Source organism: Salvia splendens, chromosome 4, assembly GCF_004379255.2.
Source record: "Salvia splendens isolate huo1 chromosome 4, SspV2, whole genome shotgun sequence".
In the NCBI taxonomy this organism is placed as follows: domain Eukaryota; kingdom Viridiplantae; phylum Streptophyta; class Magnoliopsida; order Lamiales; family Lamiaceae; genus Salvia; species Salvia splendens.
The window spans coordinates 12,475,957-12,500,247 of record NC_056035.1 but is presented as its reverse complement, the minus strand read 5'-3'; the positions used below and the strand labels follow the sequence as shown (position 1 = coordinate 12,500,247).

Sequence of the window (24,291 nt, the reverse complement as noted above, 5' to 3'; positions counted from 1 at the left end):
TAATTAGAATTGTCCTTTTAAAAAAAATTAAATATATTTAAAACTAATATTACTATTATTAAATATCAAGCCAAAAATCAGACTTAAAAGTATATTCATCCATAATTCATACTACATGAATTTTGGGCGTTATTAATCAATCACAAACCCGAGTATGGATTTAATATTAACATAGTTTGGCATTTTTTTAGCTTTATACTTGATTTTTATTTAATCTTCTAGTATTATATATTTAAATTACTTTGTTATTTTGAGACTCAATAATAATATATGAAAATGTCTATGAAATTCAATTTTCAAAATTCAAATGGCCACTCCAGTTCATTCAACAGGACCTCTGGGTTGTGAAGGTATGGAGGGCCAATTGATAGCCCAATAAGGATTTTATATGATACTACTACACTTTTTTAGCTTTATACTTGATTTTTATTTAATCTCCTAGTATTATACTTGAATTTTATATGAAGGTATAAAACTAGGAGTACTATATATGATCCTTCCTAATTCAGGGACGGTGTCAAATCTCATTTTCTATAGATCAACTTCAAAGTTATTCTATAATAGTACTCTCCATATATTATGCGACTCACATCAATATTCAATACTGCAGAGCTATAAAATGGATTGTCTATTCATAGTTCTATTAACTAATTTGAAAATGATAGTTTCTGAATATTTATCATCAATAATTTTCGTAGGTTAAATAATCATGCAATTTGTCTGAAAATGAACTAAATTTCTCCATGCACAAAGCATGAAATTTGTAACATCGTTGTAAATAAATAATTAAATAAGTCATTCATTATAGTGATTCTATGTACTACTATATCTATATGTACATAACGTTTTCTTCAGCTCTATTAAACACGTCCCGCCAAAAACTGCTGTCTTCCATATGTAATTCCGGGTCAGCAAATTGCGGCTGTGGATCGCTGTTGCCAGATGAGAAATCACTACTGCCACTCCATTCCTCCGCCGTAAAAATCTCCGACCAGAAATTATCGCCCATCTCTGGCCACTTGTCCAACAAATCCGACATCAAAGCGTCGTCGGAGGTGACGACGGATGAGACCTCACTGAGGGAGTCCCCCGGCGATCTGAGCTCCACTTTCCGGGAATAATCAGATGAGTAATCAGTTTCTCCATTCTTGATTTCCGTTTTTCCGGCAGCACGCTTCTTCAAGTGCGTGTGCCAAACATTCTTGATTTCGTTGTCTGTCCGCCCCGGCAATCTCGATGCAATCACAGACCACCTTAATAAAACAAGGGTTTAAAAAGGAGTATCATTCAAGCAATTATTCGAATTTAAAAAAAAAAAAAATAGTACTCCTATAGCAAAAGTAATTGAAAGAAAAGTATTGGTTAATTCATAGTACATACTTGTTTCCCAATTGTACATGCAATTGAATGATGGTATCCTCTTCTTCTCGACTAAAATTCCCTCTCCTAATATCGGGCCGCAGGTAGTTCATCCACCGGAGACGGCAGCTCTTACCACACCTCAGCAATCCTGAAAAGGGACAGCGATGAAGCCCGTAAGTAAAGCCCGTATGTTGGTATAGAAGAAAAATAATGCAAAATATTGGGTCATAGACGTACCGGCCCGTTTGGGAAGAGCCCGCCAATTGGGATGGCCATTTTGGGTGATGAAGTTGATTAGAATCAGATCTTCTTCCGCAGTCCACGGGCCCTTCTTCAGGCCCGTTTTTTCGCAGCATGGAGCTCTCACCATTGATGAGATGAATCAAGTATATAGTTTCTTTTTTCTTGGGATTTTTTTCTTCTTCTTTAATCTTTATTCTTTAGCAAGGAACTGTTTTGGGTTGAACTTATGCTCTGATGATGAATGATGGAGGTGGAGAAATAATATGCAAAGCAATGGATATTTATATAGTTGGACTATGGGAAAATGGTGGACCCGTTAGTAGTAACGACACTAACAAGGGTGAAATAGTCGATGGCCACACTTTCCACGAAACACAACTTATTTACGCATCGGATATGTTATTTGAATGGTCAAACAACACGTGGGGCCTTCCTACTTGCAGATTTATTATTATTGTTATGATTATATATGGAGTATTATTATTATTAGGTGGCGGTGGGGGCAATTTTATTGTTATTGCATGTGTGTGGGTTTTTAAAAAAAATCACCATGCAGGGTGCTAATTTGCAGACTACATATTGTAACGAACAAAATTGAATGTTACACGATCTCAGTTTTTTGGTTTCTATTGAATTTCGTTTCTTCCCTTTTTTTAGGAAAGTGCAAGTGTTATTGTATAGTTTGAGGGTAGTAGTTTGTCGACTGCAATTAACCATAATGTTGCTCGTGTTTGGAATTGTCCAGCTTCTAGCTAGATTATATTGTAAATATTTTTTACATCCACCGATGAAAAATAGTCTTAGTTGTGGACAACATACGTTTTAATATGCAACGAGTAGTGCATGAAAAAAAATAGATAAAATAAGAAAGAAAATGACAAAAAAAGTGGAAAAGTTTCCATATATATAAACGAGACTAATTTTGATAGAAACACTAAAATGAAAAGTAAAATTATTTTTACTAATAGAAGGAGTACATGGTTGTCCAAGGTATGGAAAAAAGGAAAGCTAATTAAGCTGAGAATTTCAGCTTCCAATCAAATGATTGATTGTAGCAATAATGTCATTTAGTATCATAAGTTGCACGCGCACACACTTCGGATATAGCTTACATAAATACGCGCACATAAACATTATTTATACTTAGATCCATATTTTGAATAATAAAATTAGGTTTTGTCAGATTGACTTCGTAATAATCGAGTTTGGATGACTAAATCCGTTTAGAATGAGTCGAAGTTGCTAATTAGATATTTAGATTTAATTAAGCTAACCCCAACTTGCTTTCATTTCAAATGACTCAGTAAAATTGTACTTATAAAAACTAAGTCTACAAGGTTTACAAAATAATCTTATATTAATGTCCTATCGCACATTTTCCAAATACTGAGTGAAAAGTTCGTGTATTCCCATGTAAAAATACTAGCCAAAATGATTAATTAAGTGTGTGGTTTATATTTCTAGTCATTTCTAAGGAAATTTTTTTTACAAGCAATGATAAATGAAAGACAAGATCAGGTCGAAGGCAAAAGATGCTGTGAATAGAATACCTCCTCAAGACAAAAAAAAAAAAAAAAAAAACCTCAATCAAACGATGGAGGAAACCTTTGACAACTTGCATAAGGCAATCACCTACAAATTAAAGCCTCACAGCCTAACAGCATCAAGCTAGTTTTGCTCACTTAAATATACATTGATTAAAAAGCAACCATATCCATAGATATTGAATTTAATGATAAACTTACAAAGGAGTTCAATTTCTCCTCAAGGCGGATTCTAAAATCCAGCAAAAGTCTATCTTCCAAAATAAACAGAAAACGGTATTTACTCGAGTGAGAAAAAACACACAAAAAGTAGGATTTCTGCATTCATTCTGCGCGTACGCATGGAGTCGAGCCACAAGGACGCCCTTACGCACATCGTTTTCCACTTTGCAACCCACACAGACCATGTGAGTTGGCTGACAAGGGTCGACGAGCCCTTTTGATCTTGGACTCGTTCCAACTAACATTTGGTTTTGACTAAATAATATCAATTCGGCGTAGTAATAACTATAGATATATTATAATTAGACAGCAATGTGGATAGCGCAACACCAACAAACTCCAAAAGAAACTTATATTTCTCTTTATCTAATTAGCAATAGGACAAACTCACTATTTCCTGAAAATATATTTTGGACATCTGATGTAGCTAGATTAGATAGTTTCAAGCTGATGCAGCTATGGAGAAATGAAAAGTCAAACCACAGACTTAAAAATATAGAGAAGTCAAACCGGTGGATATATAAAGATAAGTCATATGGTTTCGAGGATTATTATTTGACAATGAAATTGTTACTCAATCACTTTATTTTCATAAGAAAAAATTTAAAGCAATTTAATTAGGATCATTAATATGTACATAGTAGTACATGGTATGGATTGATTAGATTTTTAACGAGAAATGAGATGGAACAACAAGCACATGGATCCAACGAACAAGTACACAAAATCAACGAATTATAAAGCACAAACGAATAAATTTTTAAATTTTGCTCTTAGTAAGATTCAAACCATGTACATACTGCATTTAACTAGTAAAAAGTTTTGCATTCATAATAAATTTTATGAGCAAAGAGTTGAACATGATTCTCGATTTACATTCCTACATTTGTCATTCTCATCACATGGGTGTATTTATAAAATAATCAAATCCTAATATTGAAGTATTTTATAATTATTAGATTAAAAGATCTAATTAATGAATGTAATTAAGACATGTGAAAATAGTTGTTATCTATACATATATAAAAGGGAAGTTTTGGAGGTATTTATGAAAATGTCATTTTAGTTGAAAATTTATAATTTTATTAAAATTATTTTTATCAATGCATTCAACATTGTTTAATGGATTCTGTCATACATACAAAACATGAATTCTCATTATTATTGTGCATAATTAAAAACTGAAACCCAACATGTAGAAGCAACTCTAAATATTCTTACTGAAACACGTTTATAAACAACAAATAATATACCAGCCCTTTCATACATTATCAGTTACAAAACTCACTAAATTATCAATCATTTCTTATTCCACACATTTAGGGCATTAATTTTCTCTGCTTCTTCCAACTTCTTGCCCACTCTCCACAAAGTTCGTCGCAGTTCTCCTTGCCATTGTGATAGAGTCCTCCATCGTGAGAAAACCGGAGACGAGATAGATGGATTGGTACTGTTTACATACCTTCAAGATCAATTCTTTTTTGGATATTGAAACGTTGGGTAGAAGGGAAGAAGAAAAGCTTTGAAACTCACCTGGAAGAGAAGAGAAGTCGAAGAAGATGAAGAGACTCGAAAGGCGCTGCTCATATTTTATTGTAGTATATTTAGTGGATTACACTTTAATTGTCAAGCTATGTAATTTTTATTGAATATATATTATATTTAATATATAAATAAATTCTAAGAGGTTTTTGAATTGAATGGGGAAATTTTTTTTGGAAGATGAATCAAAGATATTTGAGAAAATTAAATTAAATTGTGATACAATTTTGGTGTTTGATGTGGGGTATGAATTATTGTGGGTATTGCACGACTCAAAATGAAGTAAAGTTACGTGTGAGAGGGGGTTTATGGCATGGGATGTGAACGGTCTTAGTATAAATGAATGAAATCTTAGTTACTAATATTGTAAAATCATGGATCATTACACTCAATATACTCAATACTTTTGCATGATCGAGTCTTTTCCATTGTATCAAAAGTTTTAAATATTAGATAATAATGTTGTGTAATATTTAATTCACAATAATAATGACGATAATTAATTTTTTTTAATTCAATCAAATATACTATGTAATATAAATTATACTACCTAAATTATTAGTCCATATAAATTTCAATTATTTATAATGATATTCATATAAAATTTTATGAGTTATAAAAGTGGAGTTTTGGGGAAATAAAAAGAACGTCATTATGATTTTTTTAAAAAAATTAAAATTAAGGTGGCAAAAAGGTTTTATTTATTTTTGTGATAATTATGAGAAGTAAAATGAATAGGTTTTTGAAAATATATTGAATGGAGAAGTGGAAGCGAATTTATTTTGAAGATAAATTGATTACCTATTTAAACTTTGAAGTTAAATAGTAGTACTACAAAACCTCTATAATATTAAGTTTTTTTATTATTGTAATAATATGGGGAAGTAGAAATGAAAAGGTTTTCGAAGGTGAAAAGATTTTTTGGGTTCACGTAACTATGGAGAGTAGTGAAACGATTTTAGAAGAGAAGATGAAATGCTTTTGCAAAGAGATCTTAATATCTTTTTTTTTTGTAATATTAAAGACGATCTTTTAAAGTTACATTTTGGAGAGCTTTACATTTCATTCTTTGAGCCTCCGTATATGTATTTCATTCCTTCTATTACATTCCTTGCACTTGTGAAACACAATTATTTGATTAGATAGAATACAAGTATAGTTTCAACAAAACACTACTTCGGCTCCAATAAATAATACCATTGGGTGAATAGATGCTTGGATGAATGCAAGCAAACATTTTTTTTTACCGTTCACATAGCCCTATTGTAAAACACTTTCTTGATATGAGCATATAAACAAATTTACAACTTAGATTCAGGTAAAAAAACCTCTACTATCAGTAAGGATTATCAAGTAGGCCGACCCAGTGTACGATATCGAATATAGATCCAAAACCCCCAAACTAGAATAAGTGATCAACAAAGTAAAATTGAACATCCCTTTACCGCTAGGCCAAGGGGCTTGGATAATTGAGATGAGTATATTTTAAAGTTAAGGGTTTAGGATTTAGGTTTCAAGGTTTGGATTTTTAGGGTTTAGTGAAATTAGTGCTAGTAGATTTATACGTGCACATTTATAAATACAATCATTATATACTATCAGAAGTCCTAAAAAAATCATTATATACTATCATAAATTGTGTATTACAACTTTGTTTTAATAGAATTAATTACTTTTGTAAAATGTATTATTGTATATATTTATATTATTAAATACTCCACATTTATAATTTTAGAACCATATAATGTTTCTTATTTCATAAAAGTATTTCATAATTTAATATAAATAAAATGGGCCGTGCATAGCACGAGTGTGATACTAGTTATTATAAAAGCAAAAGAGTAAAAAAGGTTTCAGTATGTGTGAATATGTATATAGGGGTGCACTATGGTGATATCATAGTTAAAATGACAACCAAGACAAGTAATTTGCGATACATAAATATAAACAATATGTTATGCATAGGAAACAGTTTGTGTTACGTAGGGAAGCAATCTGCGATACATATGCAAGAAACCCGTCATATGGTTCCAAGCAATATATGATACAAAATAAAAAATACTCAAGCAATCTATGATAAATAGACAAACAATGGCAGACTAACATTAAATCTGCTCCTAAATTTAAGGGGTCTCGTTGCTGGTATAATGTCATTTTAAAAATGATTGTCATCTTAATATAATCCAATATATATATGGTTAAGTAAATAAATACAAATAAAATTTTTCATATAAAATAGGTTCCGATGAAATATTATACTCCATGTTTGATGTGTTGATGAGTTTTTCTGTATTTATAAGATTAGAACTTTGACGGTTTGACCCACCAATTTATTCATAGAAACGATGAATTCACCGCATAATTTTATGAGCTGCATGGTTTATTTTTTAATACAATAGATATCTAGAGTGTTTTGAACCATTAATCAATTACATAATAGGTTTTTTAACACTTATTATATACTATTAATCAAATGAAAAGTATACTATTTTGAGGTTTCACTATCGACTTGTGAATTGATACAAATAAAAAAACTGTAAACGCTATTGCTTATTTTCAGTACATCCGTGTTATTTTGAAAAGTTTGTAAATCTATATATCCTACTTTATTTCTCTTTCCTATTTTTTAACACAATTTTTTAATCTCCATTTTCAAATGTTTTAATTCAATTTAGTTAAGACAGTAAATAAGTAGAAAATCAATGTGTAGCTATATATGGATATATATAAAGGAAAAATCAAATGATGAACACCCAATTTGATTCAACGATTTATGGAATTGATAAAAGACTAGACACTAGCCAGCCAACTCTGAGCTTGCTACTCAAGCTTTTTAGAATATTGAGCAATCACACAGGTCAATAAAATAGGCGTAATTCAATCATGTCAACTTCGAATATTTGAAAATATGTCATCTAACGCAACTTGTGCATGGGTTTGTTCAGGCTTCGAGGAAATTCGGGAGTAGTACTTATTTCAGAGTTCTTTTAAAAATATTTATGTAAATAAGTTTTATTTTAAATGGATTAGATAGGAGCTTAATTGATACTCCCTCCGTTTTTTAGAGTATTTACAATGGAGCGCCCTAAGGGACGCTCTAAAGCCCGCCCTATGCACTGCCGCGTCAGCATTTTATCATCCTACCATTCCACCTGCAGTGGGGCACCCTAAAAGTCGTCCTAAGCATTTTTTTATTTGAATATTTAAATAACTACAAAAATTGGAAAAAAACCCTCCATTTCATTTAAAATTAATACATTACAATACGAATTAAAAAAATACACATTCTCAACGACGACGATTACGGGCCCAAACTAACGCCCTTCGAGGTACTCCAGTCGTCGTCGTGGTTCATTTTTGTTTGTGAGAGATTATCGAAATATTCGTATGGAATGTGAGAGATGAGAGAAATGTTCGTATGAAAAATAGAATGACAAACGAGGTTTAAATAGACAAAAATTCAAAGAAAAAAAGCGAAAACGCGTTGCAGCGTCCGTGCCATCGTTCGCGTCGCCCACAATGGGCGGACGATGCCCTATCGTCCGCGGACGATCTATAGGGCGCGGACGATGCATTGAGCATCGTCCGCGCACCCACAGTGGGCGGACGATGGCGCGCCCGAGGCATCGGACGGCCTATCATTCGCCCATTGCGGATGCTCTTAAAATAACAACTATTTCCATTTTGGGCCGCTCCTTAAAAATAAATTTTTTTGAATCTTTCTATTTTAGGACATGAACCCGACAATCTACTAATTCTACTTTCACTATTTTTTCTAGTCCTCTGTCTTATTTTACTCATTTTTCTTTTCATCTCTCTTATTTTACCAATTTTTCTCACTTACTCTACCAATTGTGCATTAAAACTCGTGCCATTTCAAATCTATTTTTTTAATACGGAGGGTGTATTAAAAACTCTACGAGGACTCCGTAATTTAAAATAAGTTATTTATATATTATTAAAATAAAAGGCTTTATATGTAAATGCATTGGCATTCACTATTTGAATCAAGAAAAAGTCTTTATGATTGCTTATTAAGTTATTAATTAAATAGTATGGGGTAATATTTATTAGTTTAAGTTTTTCAATATTAAATTTCGATAATTTTCTATTGGATGCATTAATATGATATTGTCCGATTTAAGCAAAATTCTCACGGTTTTTGGTTTTGGAGTAGTCTCCAAAAAGTTTATACTAACTGAGATGATAGCTCATATGTATGCTTGCAACTCTTACTCATATTCTCTCATGTGAGATATAGTTTGCATCCCATTAAACCTCCCTCAAACCAAGACCAGACCAAGACTATACATGTCTCAGTCGCTCACACATTTGATAAAAAATGCATCATGCGTTGACAATGACAACGACACATATGAGTATTTACTTTTCTATTTCACGCGTATGGATGGCAAGACAAATTAAAGTTTTGCTGTGATTTGTTAGTTTTTGAACTTGTATACGCTAGCATAGTATATTTCATCTAATCGCGATCAACAGTCATCAAATTTCTCAGAATAATCAGCACAAAAACACAAGTGATTATTATCGAATCTCATTCAATCTTCTAGAGACACAAGAAAATTACATTCAATCTTCTATGAAAATTGTAAATGAGAAATCTATGGACACAAATAACATATCTATATAAAAAAAATCTACCGTGTGAGCTTCTAAATTGTGTATGTAATTAACAAATCAATTATTAGTATTCCCTTTTGATTTTGTCACGTGCCGAAAGAGCAATATTTTCTTGATTTCTGGGTTAGTTTTACTCATTTATCTATTTCTGCTCCGCTATGATTCCATTCTATGTTGGGTTTGTTATGAAAAACTTGTTACTTATTTGTCCTGTCTATATCAATCGATCTAGCATTCCACTTATGATTTGAATCAGTCATTATCTCAGTAGTAGCACGCGCAAGCCAAATTAGTTATAGTGTGCGTGTACGTGTACGTGTGAGAAATTGATTTTTAAAAAAATTAAAATAATAACATACGCTGATCAGGTTTTCCGACAATTGTTCAAAGATCGATGTTGTTGCATGCTACTCCCAAAAGAGTGTTGCTGACACTGAAATGGAGCTCCATGTAATCAAAACCGTGCGACATTGTATTCATATCCCAAATGCACAAAGGATACGAGCAATTAAAATCTTGAATTTGTATAGTCCCATTCATGACAACTATATACATGGTTTCTCCATTATTCCAAATCAAAAAATTGATTCAACAAACATAAATACTCATCATTCCGGCAGAGACACATAATCGTTTAGCATCACTCACTCATCACTAACCTAGTTCAAAGAACTAAATTTCCTACCAGAAAAAAAGGGCAAAAACTCATTCAATTAAATTTATGGGTATGAAATCAATCCACATAATTATTCCTCATTTTCCCCGCTTATATCCTCCAAAGATCTGCCTTTGGCCTCGGGCCCCAAGAAAGTAAACAACATCCCACAAAAATTGACTACGCCCAAAACAAATCAACCAATTTTCACCGGACGATAGCCAGGATCAACCTTCTTGGGGTCTTGGTTCTGTTCTAACAATTGAAACCCAAACGCCCCAATGATCGCCCCAAATTCCCGGCTGCAGCCGAGATCCCATGGCAGGTAGATCGGAACCTGGCTGGAAAGATCTCGGCTGGGACTACAAAGGTGGTGGCATTAGACCCAAAGTTGGTGAAGAAGAAAGTAAGCGAGTACATCACCACAAACCCTATCCTGTGCTCAAGCTGAGTCCAATGGTCGTAGGGGATAGCGAGGGCGAACATGAACACCGTCATGAAGAAGAACCCGATTAGCTGGATGGTGAACCACCCAATCACGTCTATCAGTGGGCGATCGTGTACACCTCGCTGGTGGCATCATGGCCTTGGCCTTGGGGATACACCCGATGGCGCTGAAGATGTCTTTGTAGAAAACACTTGATCGAACAACACGGCTTTAAGAGCTAAGTTTGAATTGAGAATAAGAGAGAAATATTTGGAGAGTATTTTGTGAGGAACTTTCGCAAAAATCTTATTGAGTTATCACAAACTTGAAGTCATACAAACTGTGTATCTTCACTACTGCGTATACTATCAACTAACAAGAATGAGTGAACAAGAAATCACTCAAGAAACGGTTGAAACTTCTACAAACAACCAAGAACTCAAACGGTTAGTAGTCGTTAGCTCCAACCGCTTTTCAAATCTTGAATGCCTTGATTGAGTGTTGTGCATTCCTCCAAAGATTCCATGCACCCTCATTGCTTGTGATAGCCAATCCTCGCAACAATCCCCACCTTGGCTTCAAAGTTCAAATCAATGTTTAGAACTTCATTTGATGCAAACTTATCAACCTGCAACAATACTCAAATTTTTCTTTATTCAGTGGCTTTGTTAGCATGTCAGCAGGGTTATGAGCAGTGTCAATCTTGAGCACTCTCACCCTGCCACTTTCCACCTCGTCCCTAATGAAGTGTAGCCTCACATCAATGTGTTTGCTACGTTCATGAAACATTTGGTGCTTAGCAAGACACAAAGCTCCACTGTTGTCACAGTATACTGTCACTCCCTTCTGTTCAACACCGAATTCTGCTACAAGGCCCAGCAGCCATTTACTTTCCTTTACTGCTGAAGTGAGGGACATATACTCAGCTTCAGTGGTGCTTAGTGCCACCACACTTTGTAAGCTCGACTTCCAACATATGGCAAATAAAAAAGAGTAAAGACATAACCTGTCTGTGACTTTCTTGTATCAATGTTTGCAGCATAATCAGAGTCACAATAACCTATTAATGGCTCTCCTTCCATCTCTCCTCCACCAGAGAACAGTATGGCTAGTTTATCTGCTCCTCCAAGGTATCTTAGAGTCCACTTTAAAGCATTCCAGTGCTGCATCCCATATCCTGCCATATATCGACTTGTTGTACTGATAGCATGAGCTATATCTGGTCTTGTGCATACGTGAGATACATCAGGCTCCCAATAATGTTAGAGTAGGGAATTAACTCCATTTCTTTCCTTTCCTCCTCAGTTTTGGCCTTCTGGTCACTGCACAGCTTGAAGTATATGGGCATTGGTGTTGATGCTTTTCTCATGTTGTCAAGTCTGAATTTTTTCAACATCTTATGGATATAATCTATCTAATTTAAAACCTTGAGATCAAGGTTTATTTGGGGAGGAATATTTGGTTCGTGGATTAAGAAGGCACTGAAGGAGAGAAGACATCAAAGGGGATTATCTCTCTGAAGATGAAGTCGGTTGTAACCAAAAGCAGTTAGCAGAAGTTAACAACCAGCTGAGTTGTTAAGTAGGAGATAAATGGATGTATATAAAGCGTGTAAACTGTTGTAACCAAAAGCAGGTAGTCATGAATTGAATATACAATGCAGTTTTATCATACCTATTCTCTCTCACACACACTACAGAATCTCTGCAGTTGAGGGCCTGTTCAGTGCTGTAGATGTGGGTTCTCAAGATATGGGTATGGATTAGAATTGAGATGGTTGGGCCCACTTGCAGCCACTAAATGACACACCCCTCCCACCGTTCAATGTTTTAGAAATGGGTGTGCATTAATTTAGAGTAATATGCTGAAAGACAGAAATGCCCCTCAAACCATTTTTTTCGCGGCGTGAAGAAAAGAGGGCGGCAATTTGAATGGTTTTAATTTTTTTGGAGCCTACATAAACTGAAGCAGGAGTCTTCCATTTCGTCCACACTCACAGCACCCAATCTAAGGTTCAATCGACATGCAGGTATGCAATTTACGCGTCTCCGCACTATCAATTTGTGCATTTTCAGATCATTTGGCATTGTTTCGTTCAAGTGAATATCTGTCGTTGAGACTGGAATAATATCAGTTGTAGCTAAAGGGACTAGACCCATCTAATTTGTTGTTTATGATGTAATGTATATGATGTGTTTGATGTAATGCATTTATTCTGTTTACCTAATTTGAGTTTGTTATGTGCGAAATGCAAGCTGTGGCCGAAGCTTTAGTCCCCTTTTTTGCTTAGATAACTCAGGACTCAATTCTCCGTATATTGTTCGGTTGTAGGGTGGGATATTTGAGTCGAATCGTCCTTCTAATATGCAAGCTAGGGCAACTGCAAGCGAAGGTATTTGTTATTCCTCCACTGTGGTGTTGAGTTATGAATGGTCGTACATTAAAAATTTATGGTTTGATAGTTTTTGATTCATTCAGGTGTAGGACAGACACCTCATCGGAAGTTCCGCAAGGGTGAGCGCACTCGGAGAATGTGGGTTGCAAGAGAGGAAGAGATTTTGGCAACAACATTGCTGGGTTTGGTTGCTGATGGATGGAAATCCGATAACGGATTTCGATCAGGGTATCTAACCAAAATCGAGGACAGCCTTCGTGCCGAGTTCCCCAATACTGACTTGAAGGGAACCCCTCATATAACATCTAAGATTTCGGCATGGAAAAAAAGCTACGGAATCCTAAGAGCGATCCTAGGGCACACTGGAATTGGGTTCAATGCAGATGGTGATTATAAGATTCATTGCACCGACGAACAGTGGGAGCAGATCGTTGCGGTAAATATTCGGATATTACTCTTGTCGTCTTCATTGGGTTAAAATTGATTTATTTAGTTATTAATCATTCTATACAAGTTTTGCCTAATCCTTGTAGGCTGACACAGACGCAAAATTTATGCGAACCAAGTCTTGGCCATATTGGGAGACATGGAAGTGTATCTTCGGCAAGGATAGAGCATCCAGGCTGGGAGCTGAAACACTTGATAAGGCAGCCAAGCGTGTGCGCGCCCAAATGGCCGGTGGGAGCCAGGTGTACGATAACGACTACCACCCCTCACTTGATGATATAGAGTTTGACACATCTCCACCGCTTGAGCAGACACCCGATGTTAATGACACCGCTTCTAGGCAAAGTGATAAGGAGATGTCCTCTGTCAAAACCACTAGCGTGAAGCGCAAACGAGATATGGGCGATGCCCCTTTGATGGAGTACCTCGGCCACCTACATGCGGAAACTAATGCAAGATTGGAGATGATTTCGAAAAGGATCGGTTATGAGTTTGACTGCATGAAAGCAAGAGAGGACGTGTTTGACAAATTATGCACTGTCGAAGGTCTCAACCTGGCTCAGAGGTACGTGCTTTGCAACATCTTAGGAGACAAGCCACAACGTCTTGAGGTGTTCAACGGTATGCCCTAGTCGGCGCGACTTGGGTATCTGCTCATGCTGATCGAGGAGAATTAGTCTCCCATTTCCCTCCTACTCTTACAATGGATGTTACTTATGGTAATTAGATTATCTAAATAGGTTTGTAGGGTGCAATGAATTGTAAACATTTCCATATGTGGATGCTAAAGTACTTCATTAGATTTGTTGCACCAATTGGACGAAATGGGCTGCATATAAATAGCCTCTCTGTTTTGTACTTAGTTCCATTGGTTGCATGTCCATGGTATTGTGATCTTTTTGTTGATGAGAATGTCGTGTGTACTATTAATATGAAGCATTTTAAGTATAGCTTATATGTCTTTTTCATATAGTTCAATATGTAGGACTAGTTGTTGTTGATGTAGTTCAAAATGATTAACAAAGTGGCTTCATCAGCCACAATTCATGATGATTAGTTGAGTTCATATGGCAGTAATTTACATCAATCTCAAATGTGCTTTCAAAGTTTTGTACAACACCTTTGAGAAATAAGTTTGGCATACTTCCATAGCTATTGCCATTAGATCACACACCTACAATCTTAACTAGCTGAAGGAAGCAACACTCAAAAACAGCAATTACTTGAGTCAACAACATGGAACTTCAAAATATGACCCTAACTTACTATGGATATCAGTATTTCTGGAATTGCATGTCCTTCAACACACTACAGCGTCTTCAAATGCGATTCTGGGGCCACCAACCAATAGGGGAGTTGGAGGCGCAAGAACTAATATGCGGGGACTTGGTTGACGGACCAACGTCGGGATCCCCAAACGTGGTCGGTTTGGGGGTGGCTTGACTCATTCCAACACGAGTCGGCAACTGGCCTGCATTCACAAGATCAATGAAGTATGCCGCAGAATCCGTTGAAGACTCCATATTGGTAGGCATCTCCTCTTCATTGAAGAGTTTGCGCTTCACATTTGGCCTTCGGAACACGGCTGGAGAGTTCACCTCTTCGTCGTTGGCATCCATATCAATGGCCAAAGTGTCATCAGAGATGATTTTGATGGTGTTATCTGATATTTCAATGACCTCCACTTCCCCCTCCACCTTGATGTCGTCCATCCCGAATAAACACACAAGCGAGGGGTAGATAGGTTCATCCTGGTAGTAGTATGCTCCAGCGAACTTGTTTTTCTGTTATATGGGAGCACAAAATTTATCAGCTGGATTAAACATAACCATAGGTACTGAGACCTGTCATTACATTGCAAGTTTCATTGTAAAGAATCATACCTTTATCATCATATGCCATAAATCATTCGAAGCACGGACGTACTTATTCTTCTGGTCCCAGTGCGCACCTTTCTCATTTACAATAGCCTTGAAGGTCTTGTACCGGGTGTGTAGGAGGTCCACACGCTGATGAAGCTCAGACTCAGAGAAGAACACACCCTCAAACTGCTTGATTTGTCGTTGGGCTGTGAGTACAAACCAACTTGGGAAGTGTTTGAGAGTCCACTGTGTTTCTGACTTGAGCTTGACGAGGCAGTTCACCAGCGTGGTGTCGCATTCGGCTGACCACTTTCCCTTGTACAAAAACGCAGCTGGCCCCGGTAAGTTTAGATCCATCTCGGAGTAGTTGAGTGAGGATTTTTGCTTAGGTGATTATTGTATACAATGGAGCTGGTATTATAGAGTGGTGTGAGGTTGGTGAATAAATATTGTGAAAGCTTTCTACTTACCCCGCTTAGCTTTTCCAACTGGACATTAATGTGATTACAAGACCTCCACAACCAAACTCTGCATTTGTTGTCACACCAAGTCAAATTTTTGTGATGATTCACACAGTGCAGCCTGCAGAGTAAATAACTCTCACCATACCACTACTAGCCTAGTCCACCATAAATAAGCAATTTTTGTAAAAAAAAAAAATAAAACATTTCAAAGTCAAAGAGTCAAAATAAAACATTCTCGGAGAAAAAAGTATCATTTTATTAAACAAAAATGTCATTTTATACACCAAAAATACCTATCATTCTATCGGCTGAAAGTATCATTCTACCCGGCAAAACTATCATCCTATCGGCTGAAAGTATCATTCTATCGGGCAAAACTATCATTTTATCATTTTTATGTCATTTTGTCACGTTAAAGTATCATTTTATCAGCTTATATGCAATTTCTCCAGGTAAACTATCATTTTTATAAGCTTAATATCATTTTATCCGCTTAGATTATCATTTTATCAGGTAAAAGTATCATTTTATTAAAAAAAATGTAATTTTATACACCAAAAATACCTATCATTCTATCGGCTGAAAGTATCATTCTACCCGTCAAAACTATCATTCTATCGGCTGAAAGTATCATTCTATCGGGCAAAACTATCATTTTATCAGTTTTATGTTATTTTGTCACGTTAAAGTATCATTTTATCAGATTATATGCAATTTCTTCAGCTAAACTATCATTTTTATAAGGTTACTGTCATTTATCCGCTTAGATTATCATTTTATAAGGTAAAAGTATCATTTTATTAGATAAAAATGTCATTTTATACACGAAAAATACCTATCAGTCTATCGGCTAAAAGTATCATTCTAACCGGCAAAACTATCATTCTATCGGCTAAAAGTATCATTCTATCCGGCAAAACTATCATTTTATCATTTTTATGTCATTTTGTCACGTTAAAGTATCATTTTATTAGCTTATATGCAATTTATCCAGCTAAACTATTATTTTTATAAGGTTACTGTCATTTTATCCGCTTAGATTATCATTTTATAAGGTAAAAGTATCATTTTATTAGATAAAAATGTCATTTTATACACGAAAAATACCTATCATTCTATCGGCTAAAAGTATCATTCTAACCGGCAAAACTATCATTCTATCGGCTAAAAATATCATTCTATCCGGCAAAACTATCATTTTATCATTTTTATGTTATTTTGTCACGTTAAAGTATCATTTTATCAGATTATATGTAATTTCTTCAGCTAAACTATCATTTTTATAAGCTAACTGTCATTTTATCCGCTTAGATTATCATTTTATAAGGTAAAAGTATCATTTTATTAGACAAAAATGTCATTTTATACACAAAAAATACCTATCATTCTATCGGCTAAAAGTATCATTCTAACCGGCAAAACTATCATTCTATCGGCTAAAAATATCATGCTATCCGGCAAAACTATCATTTTATCATTTTTATGTCATTTTGTCACGTTAAAGTATCATTTTATTAGCTTGTATGCAATTTCTCCAGCTAAACTATCATTTTTATAAGCTAACTGTCATTTTATCCGCTTAGATTATCATTTTATCAGGTAAAAGTATCATTTTATTAAACAAAAATGTCATTTTATACACCAAAAATACTTATCATTCTATCGGCTGAAAGTATCATTCTATCTGGCAAAACTATCATTTTAACAGTTTTATGTCATTTTGTCACGTTAAAGTATCATTTTATCAGCTTATATGCAATTTCTTCAGCTAAACTATCATTTTTATAAGCTAACTGTCATTTTATCCGCTTAGATTATCATTTTACCTGATAAAATTGCATATAAAACTGCATATAAGCTGATAAAATGATACTTTAACGTGACAAAATGACATAAAACTGATAAAATGATAGTTTTGCCGGGTAGAATGATACTTTCAGCTGATAGAATGATAGTTTTGCCGGGTAGAATAGAATGATAGGTATTTTTGGTGTATAAAATGACATTTTTGTTTAATAAAATGATACTTTTACCTGATAAAATGATAATCTAAGCGGATAAAATGACAGTTAGCTTATAAAAATGATAGTTTAGCTGAAGAAATTGCATATAAGCTGATAAAATGATACTTTAACGTGATTAAACTGTTAAAATGATAGTTTTGCCGGTTAGAATGATACTTTCAGCCGATAGAATGATAGTTTTGTCGGGTAGAATTATACTTTCAGCCGATAAAATTATAGGTATTTTTGGTGTATAAAATGACATTTTTGTTTAATAAAAGTATCATTTTAGAACAAAAGTATCATTTTATAATCCAAAAACTATCATTTTATGTATTAAAACAAAAGTATCATTTTATCATCCAAAAACTATCATTTTATCCCCTCAAACTATCATTTTATGATGCAAAAGTATCATTTTATCATCCAAAAAATCTAAAACTATCATTTTAAAACAAAAGTATCATTTTATCATCCAAAAACTATCATTTTATCCCCTCAAACTATCATTTTATGATGCAAAAGTATCATTTTATCATTCAAAAAATCTAAAACTATCATTTTAAAACAAAAGTATCATTTTATCATTTGAAACTATCATTTTATCCCCTCAAACTATCATTGTATGATGCAAAAGTATCATTTTATCATCCAAAAACTATCATTTTATCCCCTCAAACTATCATTTTATGATGCAAAAGTATCATTGTATCATCCAAAAAATCTAAAACTATCATTATTAAACATAAGTATCATTTTATCCCCTCAAACTATCATTTTATGATGCAAAAGTATCATTTTATCATCCAAAAACCATCATTTTATCCCCTTAAACTATCATTTTATGATATACAAAAGTAACACACATTGTAATTCATACAGACTCAATTACATAATTGTTCTATGTTCGCAAAAGGGAGCCAATAATTCAGCCACAACAAACAGTTGAATATCATATTACAACAACTTCCCGATCAAGATACACAAGGCGACCAACATCAGTCCTAGCAGACCTAGCAACAAATTAATCTTCATTTCGGTGGTTGAGTTTGATGCACAACAATGCGCACATGTCCCATTCGAGTTGGAGTGGTCCCTGAATGTAGCCGGACGAATATCTCGGCCTTCATTTCTTGTTTCCTGGCTGTTATGCCACACATTTTCAGAGAGGTATTCATCATACCACTTGAAAGACATCGGATGCTTCCCATTGGCGGGGCATTTTAAGTACCACCTCCCAGCATTATTGCGTTCTTCCCCGCTTTCAGTAGCTCCATCTTACCCTCCCCGCAGCAGCATTCAGGGGTTTCACCGGCATGATACATGATGCTGAAAAATGGGTTGACTAATAAGTAATAATAATGCATAAACAAACACAGAGTAGTGTCACGAGTTCAATCACTATACATATCAGAAAATACAGAGTCAGTCAGAATTTCAAATTCGGTACGTTTAACATAGTGGATCACAAACATGCAGAATACATTCAAAAACAAACAACACTCTCTATCGGTTATTCCACATATTCATTGCTATGGCATCCCGCATCTGAGTCCATTCAGGCGATGGCTCAACATAGTAAATATATTCCCGTGCAACATGTTCTTCTTCAGTGGTTGGCGCCGTGGGCTGACCGTCTAGTTCGACCTCAATTGGGTCAGTTCTCATTTCCCCACGAATGAAGTTGTGCAGTAAAAAGCATGCCATTATCAGCCAAATTTGAGTGCGGATCGGGTAGTATGATGCACTTCGAAGAATACCCCACCGCATTTTCAAGACAGCAAAAGCACGCTCAATTATGTTACGAGCCTTAGTGTGTCGCATGTTAAATAATTCCTTGGGGTTTTGAGGAGTATCTGTGCCCGGTCCCCATTCCTTGAGATGATACCGGACACCCCTATACGGCGTCAGAAAACCATTGCTATTAGCATACCCATTATCACACAAGTAATAACAACCTGCCAACATCCAAACCAACAATGTTTGTTAAATACCTCCTAAAAATAATAAACGTGAGTGTAGAGCAAATGTTTGTGGAGAATGGCTCAATAAAAGAATATAATCATGACCTTGAAGGACCTTGAAGCCTTTCTCTGCTGAAACAGCGTCTTTGAGAACACGTGAGTCGCCTGCTGAACCTTCCCATCCCGGTAACAAATACACAAATTGCATTTGGCGGTCACAAACAGCTAGGGTATTTGTAGCAATATGCCCTTTTCGCGTCCGATATCTTGGTTTGTCCTCATTACTGACCAACACATCGATATGTGTCCCGTCCAATGCACCAAGGCAACCCTGAGAAACAAGTAGTTGATTAAAACAAAGACTTAGATTTCAAAATAGAGAAGATTAATACACTAATAATTTCCATTACCTCGAACCACCTCCATCTGTTATCTGTGCAGTCGGCTGTTACTGGTGTGGGTTTCTTTAGCAGCTCATCATGTAAGCTCAAAATGGCACAAAGTACCTTTTGCATGTAATATGACACAGTTGCACTTGATCGCCTAAACCTGAATTTGACTACCCGATTTTTGTTGTGGTGTGCCAGAACCCCGAGGAATATTGCTACTTGTTCCTCAACGGGTAGGGACTTCCCAGTTATCAGCCCACCCCTTTGTGACAGAATTTGACAAAGTCTACCGAAGGTATTCACGTCCATACGAAGATTAGCAATACAATCTACATTCGAAAGTTTAACTAGACGATCTAGGTGTTTCAGCTGATCTGGAATTTTTTTTAGCAAACTGAAACGTCTGGCGTGGTCTAAAATTCTCCTTTTGGTCGATCCGCTGCGCGCGGTCATATACCTATGTATAAGTAGAGTGGTCTCTGCTCGGTAAACGACCATAATGTCTTCCATCATCATCATCATCAAGAATGCATACTTAGCAGCACTGGACGTCGGCATTGTTTGTAATTATATCTATATACGATCGATTAAATTACAACCCTGTATAGGAAAACAAATCCCAAGCCTCCAGTTGTGCTAAATGATACCCAACAAATACAATAATTCATATGTTATCTAGAAGCCAGTGAGGCACAATAGTACATTGCTCTATCCCGATCGTGGTGGGTAAAACAAACAAATTAAATACGGGAAAACTTCATAACACAGACTAGCCATGTATATTCATAAAACTCAGATTTGCAGATTTGACCAAAACATATATCAATTGAGGTCGTCAATTACATAATTTACCTGATTAATTTTAAACTTATCGGCCTCCCTTTTGCACCAAACCCTGCAGACGTGAAGATCGGCCTCCCTTTCCGCAATTGGGTCTTCCCTGCAAAAACGAACCGAGATCGTGGATCTCAGAACCCATTTTTTACCCAACACCTTATGTACACCATTACCTTGGAGGGAGCAAATTATTACCGTTTATTAAACGTTGACGAAGGTGGTGAAGCGGTTCTCTGCGGTAAATTGTGTTGAAGTAGATGGCCTTGTGCTTCCGATGCAAGAGGAGGAAGCTGTGAAAATTGAAGAGACCACCCAAGAGAGAGAAGGGGGGAAATGAAGAGAGAGAATGAGGGAAATGAAAATGTGAGGGGCAAATAAGAAAAAGTGCTCTCATTTCTGGGTGGGATGTATCAATTCTTGTCTCACTCGACAGAATTGATTTCTCTAAAAAACTGCAAGAATAGTGCAGGCCTTCCATTTCGGATCGGGCTGTCCATATATATTACTTAAACACTGAACGGCCATATTTGTATGGAAAATAGCCCATTTCTCACTATATCTGAAACACTGAACAGGCCCTGAATCGACAACTCCGAAGAGTAGAGTCTCAACTCAAGCATGATTGAATTTATATTAATATATTTTGTTTCATGATAAAAAAAACTATACTACTATGGGAACATAATAAGAAAGAGAATACTTCCATATGAAAGTATACTTGCATTTTAAAATTTTGAAGTGTTTCATTTATAAATTTATGTACTTATTTGTGCTATAAGAATAATTAATTGATGGGGGTGGGGGAGGGGGGTTAAATACTAGTACCAATATATACTGCTCCATTTTCTATTAGTTCAAATGTTATTCCATACTATTTCAATAAAAATGGGTGTACTGTTGTTAAATATCTCTGGGTATAAAGTACAAATAAATTTTTAAGTAATTCTCAACTTGAAGTGTGCTATCAGGACGGGTGGCCCGTTCTAAGAGCATCTCCAATGCCGGCGTCAAAATCGCGACGCCGATTTTTCGCCGACGCCGGTTCTAACGCCGAACCATTGGAACCGGCGTCGGCGAAATCGGCGTCAAAATCGGCGTGGCCATGCCGATTCGCGCGATGACGCCGGTTCCGACGCCGAACCTCACGGCGCCATTGTAGGACCCCTATTCGGCGTCAAACCGGCGTCAGATTTTAAAAAAAAAAATTTCGGGTTTGTACACCAACGCCCTCCGCATGCAGACCAGTGGCCAAACAGAGGAAGACTGCAGGAGGATTGCGGAGAGAGCCTACCCCGATCCGCAGAAGAAGTACTATGAGTTCACCTACTGGAACTGCTACGTTGTGCTCAACGAGTCGGAGAAATTCCGGGCAGGCGTCGACGCTGGCTGGCCGAAGAGGCAGAAACTGAACTATACCGGAGATTATAGCGGCAGCAGCGGTGGTTCGACAAACCTCCCCGAGACGGCCCAGGAGGTCCCGACTCCTCGTTCGTTCGGTCGCCGACCTCGCCCGGTTGGCCAAAGGCGGGCGCAACAGGTTGCGAGGGGGGGCACCCCGAGTTCCCAGGGGGTCCATTCGACATCCCCCCTCGGCAGGTCTACCGAGGAGCTCAAATTCTTCGCGCGCCAACAAACGCGCGCTCAAATGGTGAAGACCTTAGCCGACTTCCAAGCGGCGGTGGACCCCGAGGTGAAGGATTTTCTTCGTGTATTGCTCCAGAGCCAGCGTGAAGAATTGGAGGCGATGAGGAGGGACACCGGCGGGAATAGCCGCGGCGTAGGTGGCGGCGGAGGCGGCGGCGACGACGGTGAAGAAGCGCTGGGCGACGACGGAGACGAGGACGGCGGCGAGGAGTGATTTTGTTTTACTTTTTTAAATTAATGTACTTTTTAATTTTTGTAATTTTTTTAAAATTATTGTACTTTTTTTAAAATTAATGTATATTTTAAGTTTTAATATTATTATTCGAATTTTCCGTATTTGTCTCGTAAATTAAATTCCGTATGTTGATACGAGTGTAAATTAAATTATATAATTGTTATTAGTGATGTGGATAAGTAGTGTGAAGGCTATGTGAGGGCTATTTGATGTCCAGTTGATGTGGCAAGCTGATGTGGCAGGAGAATTATAGTGCTGATGATGTGGCAGTGTGAAGGCTATGTGAGGGCTATTTGACGTCCAGTCTTACTGGAGATGCTCTAAAATTTGAAAAGATATGGATAGCCTCTTCTATGTGATTGCGTAGTTGATTTAGATATTAGACATAAAACTAGGGCTTTGTATTCAATTTGGAAATGGAGAAGAAACTTATTTTCTGGTGCGTAAGAGCTTGGATTTCAGGTTGGTGCCCCAATTTTCGGTTCTCTCCGAGCGAAACGCCTGATGAGTTGGTTGCATCAGAATGTGGGCAAGAGATTTGAAGACATTAGACATAGGTAAGAATGTCTAAACTTGATTGATGGGGTGCGTACTAAACAAGCCCAACAGCAATGACGGCCCATCAGCCCAAAGCCCAAGGAAGAGTATGAGTTCGGCATTACCAAAGAGTTCGGCCTCAGCCTACAGCTCGGTAAAAGCCAACCAATCAAGCTCTGCTCTCAGGTCGGCATCAAGCTCTACTCTCAGATCGGCAACCAACGGCCCATCAGCCCAAAGCCCAAGGAAGAGTATGAGTTCGGCATTACCAAAGAGTTCGGCCTCAGCCTACAGCTCGGTAAAAGCCAACCAATCAAGCTCTGCTCTCAGGTCGGCATCAAGCTCTACTCTCAGATCGGCAACCAAAGCAGTTCGGTCTCAGTATTCGACCGAACAAGGAGTTAGTGGACCCATGCAGGATTTCCACAACTTCCAACACACCCACTACCACGTGGTGTCAACTCAGGCCACGATCGTAGGCCATGACCTACGCTACATCCACGATCTTAGGCCACGATCTCCACGACATCCACTACCTAGTAAATGGTGCTGCATGCCACGATCTTGGTCTTTTGTATAAATAGAACCTAGATCAGATAGATAGGGTTGGACTCTCTCGCTCTCTAGAGATAAAATATCAAATAGCAAGTCTGTATTGTAAGCTGTAGAAAACAGATCAAGCAATACAACTCTGCCCTCTTTTCTTCCCGTGGACGTAGATTTACCTCAGTAAATCGAACCACGTAAATTCTCTGTGTCGTGATTTGTATTCTCTACCAGCATTTACTAACATCAGAAATTCGCGGATCCATCACTGGCGCCGTCTGTGGGAAACAGAGAACCAAATTTGTGATAAGCGAATTTTTGACCCTTTTTCC

At 36.6% G+C, this 24,291-nt stretch overlaps 2 protein-coding genes across 2 annotated transcripts; both read right to left on the bottom strand.

The window, feature by feature from the left end:
• Positions 1–697: 697 nt before the first annotated feature.
• Positions 698–1,867, bottom strand: LOC121798372 (transcription factor MYB14-like). Its single transcript, XM_042197337.1, has 3 exons — positions 1,600–1,867; positions 1,381–1,510; positions 698–1,253 (listed from the first exon to the last, which is right to left on the bottom strand). The coding sequence occupies exons 1-3, from the start codon at positions 1,730–1,732 to the stop codon at positions 830–832; spliced, it is 687 nt and encodes a 228-aa protein (XP_042053271.1). The 5' UTR covers positions 1,733–1,867; the 3' UTR covers positions 698–829.
• A 17,446-nt stretch (positions 1,868–19,313) lies between these two features.
• On the bottom strand, positions 19,314–19,979 carry LOC121800670. The gene is made up of 2 exons (XM_042200191.1): positions 19,877–19,979; positions 19,314–19,765 (listed from the first exon to the last, which is right to left on the bottom strand). The coding sequence occupies exons 1-2, from the start codon at positions 19,977–19,979 to the stop codon at positions 19,314–19,316; spliced, it is 555 nt and encodes a 184-aa protein (XP_042056125.1).
• Positions 19,980–24,291: the final 4,312 nt, after the last annotated feature.

Bases quoted from the DNA above. Each gene is read 5' to 3' on its own strand.
- LOC121798372 (XM_042197337.1), bottom strand. From the start codon at position 1,732: ATGGTGAGAGCTCCATGCTGCGAAAAAACGGGCCTGAAGAAGGGCCCG. The intron at 1,511-1,599 runs GTACGTCTATGA...GTCCCTTTTCAG, and splicing joins GGCTCTTCCCAAACGGGCCG to GATTGCTGAGGTGTGGTAAG. The intron at 1,254-1,380 runs GTATGTACTATG...TGTTTTATTAAG, and splicing joins CATGTACAATTGGGAAACAA to GTGGTCTGTGATTGCATCGA.
- LOC121800670 (XM_042200191.1), bottom strand. From the start codon at position 19,979: ATGCAATTTGTGTATTTGTTACCGGGATGGGAAGGTTCAGCAGGCGAC. The intron at 19,766-19,876 runs GTCATGATTATA...GGATGTTGGCAG, and splicing joins AGGCTTCAAGGTCCTTCAAG to GTTGTTATTACTTGTGTGAT.